This window comes from Lithobates pipiens, unplaced genomic scaffold, assembly GCF_037356315.1.
Source record: "Lithobates pipiens isolate NorthernLeopardFrog02 unplaced genomic scaffold, aLitPip1_a1.2 Scaffold_16, whole genome shotgun sequence".
In the NCBI taxonomy this organism is placed as follows: Eukaryota; Metazoa; Chordata; class Amphibia; order Anura; family Ranidae; genus Lithobates; species Lithobates pipiens.
The window spans coordinates 374,890,416-374,899,201 of record NW_027507748.1 but is presented as its reverse complement, the minus strand read 5'-3'; the positions used below and the strand labels follow the sequence as shown (position 1 = coordinate 374,899,201).

Genomic DNA, 8,786 nt, shown 5'->3' with positions numbered 1-8,786 from the left:
TACCTATTGGTAGCATTTGGAATTTATACAGGAATTTATACTAGATATAACTTCTCAACAGTAGATGTCAATTTCAATTCCCAAGTATGGCAATTCTCTTTTCACCCACATAAATGGAAATTCCCTTTATAAAGCGAGTTATTCTTTTTTTTTTTCTACTTCTATATTTAAGATTTCTGCTTTAATGGGGTTTATTTTAAAATTCGAGAGTTCAACATATTTTTTTAATTATGTTTGGCAATGTCACTCTTGGATTGGTTACATACATCAAGATGTCATCTATGTATGCTGCGATTTTATGTTCCTCATCACACACTTTCGCCCCTCCTATGTCCCGGTTATTCCGTAGGGTTGCAAGAAATGGTTCTATCGATAATACATATAGGAGTGGCGAGAGTCTGTTAGACATTTCAAAAGGCGACGACAGCTTTCCATTGACATTGACTTAACCATTGCCATAGGTCGATCATATAGGTTTTTAATCCATCTCATAATTTTCAGTTCCAATCCTAGGTGTTATAGCATATCCATCATGAATCCCCAGTTTACCCTGTCAAACACTTTTTCCGCAGTGCTGGGGATCCAATTTTTTTCTTTTCACAACATTAACACAGTTTTTATGCTATTGTCTCTTCACTCTCTGCCAGGTAAAACCCCCGTTCGGTCTGGGTCCACCCATATTAGGTCTAAATGATAAGGTGAGTGCGAAGAGTGACTGGTGGTGGTATTCACTGAAGAGTGGTCAGATTGGTGGATGTGGATTTTTGAACTGATAATCATGGAACTGGTTTGGAATCTATAAATTGTATATTTATAACATCACAGTGGTGGTGGCACCTCCTCACCCACACAGATTTGGACTCTTTATTTGTGCTTTTTTTTTTTATATTTGAATATTGAGCTTATATGTATTTTTCTAGAAAAATATATATTCTTTTCTCACAATATTGAGACATTTATAACAATCCTCACTCTTTTTTTTTTTAAAGGTATTGATGATTAATACTATACTTTTTAAGATATTTATTCATTGCCTGATGTGAGAACACAGTCTAGTGATTTGCAACATTTAGTGAATTTGGAGGAACATTTTCACTGATTTTGTTTTTGAGGAGTCTATTGGGGGGGTCATGCATAACATACTAATTGACCTCTATGGTTACTTTTTAGCTCCCTAGATAGGTTTTGCATACTGCATATTACTGCAGATCATGTGATTCCCATCTAAACATTGTCAATAACACTATTTATAAATGAAACCATTATTGCTCTTAAAGAAAACATAGTAAACAATGAAAATATATATTTATTTTCAGTTCCTTGAAAGAAACTCATTTTACTTTGCCCCTTCAATTTATATACATATCTAGTGGATGTTGTGTTCCAGCAATGCAACGTATTACCACAAAGCACAAACAGAGGGCAAATATTTTATAGCACACAATTTCCAAGCCAGGGGGAGGTACTCCCAAAAGGGTTCATGGGAAGTTTCTCCCTTTTATATTAAGTCCATGTCTGTACTGTATATAAAAGTTTAAAAGCACTTCATTGGAGAAGCAAATAAAGGCAAACACACTATACAGAAAATCCATGCTTTAGTTCTTCCATTCCGGTCTTTGAGCTCCCCTGCAAAAACTTGATTTGTATGCCTTACTATTATTGAGCTGAGATGCCATAGCACTCTAGGTCAGTAAACTTGCCTGTCCGGCAGAAACCATTCACACTGAAGATACTCAGAAGCTGCCCACCGCAGACTACTGTGTGAAGCTTAGGCTTTTTTTTTTTCTGCTATATGCAGCCCTGCTTGTACAGTGAAAGAATTTCACTGTAGAGAACATTGTATAGTGCTGTGCAAAAGTTTCAGGCAGGTGTGAAAAATGCTGTATTTAAGAATACTTTCAGAAAAAGAAGTTTACATTCCATTTTGTTAATCGATAAAAAAAAAAAAAAAAAAAAACTTAACAGAAGAGATATCCAAATCAATATTTGATGTCACAGGCAGATACTTATCCATCATGAAATATCAGGGAGGCATGTAATTGACCTAAATTTTACTCTGCAGCAGGAGTACATTAATTCCCTTTTTTCAGTGTAAAGGCGTGAACAAGAAGTCCTGGAAGTAATGGTTTGGCCCCCACATAGCCCTGACCTCAACACCAGGTCTGCCTGGGATTACATGGAGACAGAATGAGTTGAGGCAGTCTTATGTGGTTAGTTCTCCAAGATGTTTGGAACAACCTACCTGCCAAGTTTCTTAAAAAAATAAATAAAAATAAAACCGTGTGCAAGTGTACCTAGAAGAATTGATGTTGGTTTAAAGCCAAAGAGCGATCACACCAAATATTAATTTGAATTTAAACAAAAAAATGGGGGTGCGTATACATACACACCCCAAAGGAAAAGCAAATTACCCAACCTTTATTAGGATAAGTGGTGACATTTTGGTATATGTTTTACAGTATTGTTAGGACGGGGACCCAAAAACTCCATACATCAACTAAACCCAATCACTCAGAATTGCAGGTAATGGCACCCTTAAACAGGACGTTACATTTTAGTGTAAATCAAAAAAGTGACAACCCTGTACCTCAATACATGTCAATATCTTTCATAAAATGGAGTCAGGGCTTCAAATTAAAAAAAATAAATAATTGATTTGATTAAACATTTTCTTCAGTTCACTCAATTTGCACTGTAAACAATTAAAACATATATATATTTTTGAAAGCATTCTTAATTTACAGCCTTTCTTCACACCTGCCTAAGACTTTTGCACAGTACTGTGAATCAGCAGCCAGGAAGTTTTTTTTCTCCTTCCAGTTCAGCTGGTAGATGTAGGAGAAGCACTAAGTGCCTGTGCTTTGGCCACTGTCAATGAGCACTCAATAGCCATTATGCTGGCCATACACTATACGAAAAATGGGACAGTTTGTTAATTTTTCAGCAGTTAATGGGCACAAATCGGTTGGGACGTTTTTGAGCCATGGGGGATGTCCATTGAATGATTGATCAGTCATTACATGTTGGCACTATCGATTTCTCTCACAGCCGAAAGTTAATTTTTCGAAAATGGGCTTGAGCAATATAACGTATAGTGTTTCCTTGTAAGCAGTGTGGTTGGTCAGCTGTGGGGGCGCACTGTCGATCATACAGCATCTACACCATATAGACAAACTGGACCCAGTGCCACATGCACTTTCTACCTGGGGGAGGAGGAGGACTCGGTTGCGGTTGTTGAGACTTTAAACCTTAGGCAAAAAGTTGCTACAAAACACTTTCATGGTATGATTATCAAGTTTTCAAACCAAGGACAATAACTAACTCCCACTGCTGGGTTGCTAACATGTTCTGCTGGGAGAAAGAACTGTCTTAAAATTATCTGAGTGGCTTTTCTACATATACATGGAGTAGATGACATTTAGAAACATTTGTTCTGTCCATTTCAAATTTTGTATATTGTAGCCTCCCTTCAAAAATGCAGATTCCTTAAAGTAAGAAAATCCACATGGAACCTCAACAGTGCGCAAAGCTGTATTCATACAGCTTAATTTCCAATAGTCTTCTTTATATCAGGAATTTTGCATCTTGTTCAAGTTGGTATAGACCTGACCAAATGATCTTCATCTTTTCAATGAACATACACAATGTTTCACCAACCACATCTCTGTTTCCGTAGACTCATCTTCTCCATCTGTATGTGAATGACATTACATAATTCAAATTGTGAAACAAAAAAAAAAAAAGTTAATAACCCTTATATACGTTAGCAGGGCCCATGCAGCAAAATAACACTAACAGTGCAAGTGCAGCCGCTGTACAAGAGATAATTGTCAAGCTTTATCACTTCCGTGGGCTGCTAAAACTCCAAAAAACAGGAACTGCTAGACAAGGTAAATTTGGTTTGTTTCAGGCTGGCAGGTAAGTGTGCTGGGAATTTTTCTTTGTTTTTTTGAGATGCGTTGCCCTTCCATGTGCTCCTTGTTGCAAGAGATAGTTACAAGTTAGGGTTGTTGTCATTTGTTTGTACGGTTGGTGAATTAGTGGGGCGATGCACTGCCATTGCTGGGTGTCCAGTGCATCCCTATACCTTTAAGAAGGGGTGGGCTCCCTCCAGGCATACCTGCCCATAAGGTATCCGTTATATATGTGCTGCAACCTGAGACTCAAAATTATAGTTAGGACTGTAGAACACTGGGGTGCAGCTTACGCATGTATTTGCAAATGTGTGCAAACGAAACTCCTGATTTTTGGTCAATTCAGTTGGCTTGTAAATGAGCTGGGAATTTTTTTTTTTTTTTAAACAAACTGTATACACCTTTAGAGTCTGTAAACATTACTACAACTCAGAACCCAAAAAAATACACAGCAACCATTTTGATTTTTGAAGACAATGCACACAAGGAACTGCATTGTTTAAAGCTGAATAGCAGGCATGGGAGTCAAGTTATGATAGGAACTTTGTTATGGAAGTCTAAAGCTACTTTTAAAACTAGGGCGGGGGGGCCGAATACAGGGTTAAAAACGCCGCTGCTGAAGTGCTTTGCAGGTGCTTTGGCAGCAGTGCCCATTGATTCCATTGTACACCACTCCTGCATTGCCCGAAAGATGCTGCTTGCAGGGCTTTTTCTAATGTCCTGCAAGCGCACCGCCCTAGTGTGAAAGCACTCAAGCTCTCACACTGGGGCTGCAGGGGAGGTGTTTTTCAAGCGCTTTAAAGATGGTATTTTTAGCCCAAAAGCGCATGAAAAACACCCCAGTGTGAAAGGGGTTTAAGGTTGGTTGCACAAGTCTATCGCTGAATTTCAATTACAAATTAATGAAGATAAAGAGTTTGGTGATCATTTTAGAACACAGCTCATGTACCAAATTTTGGCACTGAGCCAGGTGTGTTTAGCAACACACAGTAAAAATCGCACGGCGTTTCAGGTGCCTTTTAAAGTGGTAGTAAACTCGGCTTTGTGACTTTTACCTACAGGTATGTCTACCTGTAGGTAAAATGAATATCTCCTAAACATGTACCGTTTAGGAGATATTCAACTGTTTTGCAGGCAGTGACGCCACAGCACATGCGCACTGCGCTCTGAATTGAGGGCAGAGTAAATATTAGGGGTGTTGATTATAATCGTAGCATCGATGCATCGCGAGTCGGGTGATCGTGATGCGGCATCAATGCTAAGACCTGCATAATCGACTGGTGGGCGACCTCATCCCGACTTGTCCCAACCCCTCCTGGGAGAGTGCCCCCATCATACTCTACAAGTTTTAAAATAACTGTGTCTTAACGAATCCCCTCTTATAATTAAGTGCCCCACTGTTAAAGTGTACATGCCTTTTAGCGATATACAGCATATTTCATACTGTTCCTCTGCGCTCATGTGACTGCCCATCTAACGGCTACACAGGCGGGGCTGAGAATCCTCCGCTGATGTCAGCCGAGTCTGAGTTACATGTGAGTTGGGGAACAGTCTCAAATATGCGGTATATAGCTACATATTTAAAAAAAAAAAAGCATTTACAGGGGCACTTAATGTACAATAAGTGGGAATTTGATAAGGCACAGTTAGTTTAAAGCGGTGTTTCAGCCCTAAAGAAAAAAATTTAAAAGTCAGCAGCTGAAAACAAAAGTAGCTGCTGACTTTTAATAAGGAGACTTACCTTTCCAGGGCGCCCGCGATGTCGGCCGCCGAGGCTGACATGTCGCTCGGCTCTCGGGTCCCAGCGCTGCCATCCTCACTAAGGGAAACAGGCCTTGCGGCTTCACTGCCCGTTTCCTACTGCGCATGCGCGAGTCGCGCTGTGCTTTGTGAATGGGACGTGCTGTGTTAGGGAACACACAGTTCCCAGAACACAGCACGCCCAATTACCCAGAAGACAACGCGGAGGAAGGGAGAAGACAAAGATCACCGAGGAGCAGGAAGAAGGCAGATTAGGAAGACTGCCTAGCAACAGGAATTTCTGGCCAGGTAAAAAATGTTTTTCTTCAAATGATTTTTCTTTAAGAATATTAATGCTTTTTTTTTTGGGGTGGCCCTCCACTTTAACAGGAGTAAGCAGAATACACATAAGTGTACTCTGCTTACAACTTGTACTGGCCCTGTGTGGGAGAGTTCAGCTGTTAACTCCTAGTGTGCTGGAATGTGCAACAGGGAAGAGCTGAACTCTCAGCACTGAGAGAATACAGTGAACTTCACAGATCTGTCTGTCAGCAGCATATTCCATCTCTTCTGTCCTCCCGGCAGCATGTGAATGCCTGTACCCCGAGTGCCTCTGATCCCACTGTCTGCCTCCGATCCTACTAGCCCTCTGCCTCAGATCCCACCTATCCCTCTGATCTCTCGGATCCCAACATCCCTCTGCCTCGGATCCTAACATCCCTCTGCCACTGGAGAAAAATTTAGTTTTTCTGATCGCTTAGATTTTCGGCTAAAACATTTTTAACCATGTACTGTAATTGTGATGCTTCGCAGAATAAAATCGTGGACAGGATAATTGTAATCGAATCATGAGACCAGTGAAGATGCGGACCCCTAGTAAATATGCTGTCATTTCAGAGCTCTGTGCCATGGACGTAACTTATGTACGCCTGCGCAGAACGTCTCAACGGTCCTAGTCGAACGGCAGGAGCCAGTGAACCTGGAAGAAAGACTGGGTGAAGATGGAAGGTCTGTCAGCGGGGACTGTGCGCTGCTTTGTTTTCAGGCAAGTTTGTCATAATGTGCCTTGCAAACTAGCACATTATATCAGTATCTTGCAGGGGCACCAGATTATTTTCTTTTTTTTCTTTTTATGACTTTACTCCTGGCTTTAAGAAATAATAGTACTGCTAGCACTTTGCACTGTCTGCCATGGTTCCTATATGGTTAGGTGTAAACGGGGCCCTAAGAATTTGGAACAGTTTTGCTTTTTTTTAGCCAGAGCTGCATCAAACTGAAAAGATGGTGCACCTGCGACTTTGGTAGTGGCATTGGAGCTGATCTAAATAGGCCAAAACAAATCGAAATATCACAGATCAATGACTGCAGCTACATCCTTATGAAGGTGTTCTCACTCTGAAAGAAGTGGAAACAAGCTTAATTATATATTATAATGTATTAAAGCTGAACTCCAAACTAAACTTTTAAAATAATTCAGAAATTAAATGAAATAGATTTTTTTTTTATGTGAGACAGGTAAATGGAATCTGTTTTTATATCAGCTATCGAAAAATCCCCTGCAGAACTGAGACAGAGGAAGGCTCCCCTAGCCAATCAGGCATTACTGCACTGTACAATGCTTCCAGTGTAACAATGGAACATGGAGATCATCAAAAAAGGACCACATGTCCTGCTGCTCCCCAATTGTCAAATTACACCCAAGCCGAGTTGCAGCTCTGGGTGTCCCTTCAGACATGGAGCTGCGGTTTGTCCCCACCTCCTCTCTCCTGATTGTCTGACAGCAGCGCGTGCCAATGGAGGATGGAGAGTCCCGGGCGGCCGAGACACTCGTGGACATCGCTGGACAGAGGGGGGCTGCTGCATACAGAACTTTTTACCTTAATGAATAGAATTCATTAAGATTAAAAAAAATAATAACAACTTTCTGACTTGCAACCCCTTTAAACACTAATACCTATTTTACCTTTTTTTAAATCTATCAATTCTAGATTTTTTTTAATAGTTTTAACACAATCTCCTCCAAAAGACACATCAATGAAAATTCAATACGGTTCCTACTGCTCCAAATCTGAATCATCTGATCACAACGTGATAGAAGAGCATTACACTAATTTTAACAGCATTGGAATTGGCTTAGCATGCTTATATATCCAAATCTATTTGCTGAATGAAACAAATCCCCATAATACAGCTTACATTTCATAGTACTTACATCCTTAAACATTTATCTTTTCCTCCACTGGCTACTCTCTGCCCATCAGGGCTCCAGTCAACAGCATAGACCTACAGCAAGAAAGAGTTTAAATGCTGGTTACACAGATATTTTCTCAGACTGTTCTTAGTCACCGTTGTACAAAATAATGTATGTACCTCATCTGCATGACCTGGGAGATCCACAGCCAGCTTCCTGGTTTTAGTATCCCAGACTTTGAGTGTACTGTCACTGCTGCCGCTGACCAACAGCCTACTATCTGCCGACCAAGCAATCTGATATACAGCAGATACATGGCCACGCAAAGATGCCAAGTATCTGCAATTGAATGAGGAAAAAATGCACATTTTACAATGTAAATCAGAGCTAGTTATAAGAAACAGCAAATAATTGACTACAAAACAAGGTCTAAAAATGATCTGTTTATCTCATTAAATAGTTACAGATCCAAACGCTGTGACTACACTTACTTGCCAGTTTTTCCATCCCACAGCTTGACTGATTTATCAAAGGAAGCACTGGCGATGATTCTAGTGTCAGGTGAAAAGAGGACCTCATTGATTAGAGCCTGGTGTCCAGTCATTCTCTGCAATGGCTTCTTATCTTCAGCTGGAGCCCAGAGGAAGAGTGTGAAATCATCAGAGCCAGACACAAGTCTCTCAGGAGCTTGTCCCTGTGTTGGCGCAAAATCATCAGCCAATAAAGAAATCATTCCCATAACAGTACAAACTGCAAAAAGTTTAGCTCAAAATGTGCAATTACAGTACAAAAAAACAAGTATACGCACCCGAACTTCATTGTATCGCTGCAAGGCTTTTTCCTTTAGTACCTCCACTGAAAAGTAACAAGAAAAACATGCTATACTGAAAAGGAAGCTTTAAATGGCATCAACTTTTATTATAGGTACTTATATAGAGCCA

At 40.2% G+C, this 8,786-nt stretch overlaps 1 protein-coding gene across 1 annotated transcript in view; it reads right to left on the bottom strand.

The window, feature by feature from the left end:
- Positions 1 to 1,288: 1,288 nt before the first annotated feature.
- Positions 1,289 to 8,786, bottom strand: part of NLE1 (notchless homolog 1) — a 28,101-nt gene continuing 20,603 nt past the window's right edge. The window contains exons 9-13 of the mRNA XM_077482143.1: positions 8,654 to 8,700; positions 8,337 to 8,539; positions 8,025 to 8,184; positions 7,867 to 7,937; positions 1,289 to 3,691 (exon numbers count right to left, since the gene is read on the bottom strand). Of these exons, the coding sequence (XP_077338269.1) occupies positions 3,679 to 3,691; positions 7,867 to 7,937; positions 8,025 to 8,184; positions 8,337 to 8,539; positions 8,654 to 8,700 (494 nt within the window). The 3' untranslated portion in view covers positions 1,289 to 3,678. The remainder of the gene's footprint in view (positions 3,692 to 7,866; positions 7,938 to 8,024; positions 8,185 to 8,336; positions 8,540 to 8,653; positions 8,701 to 8,786) is intronic.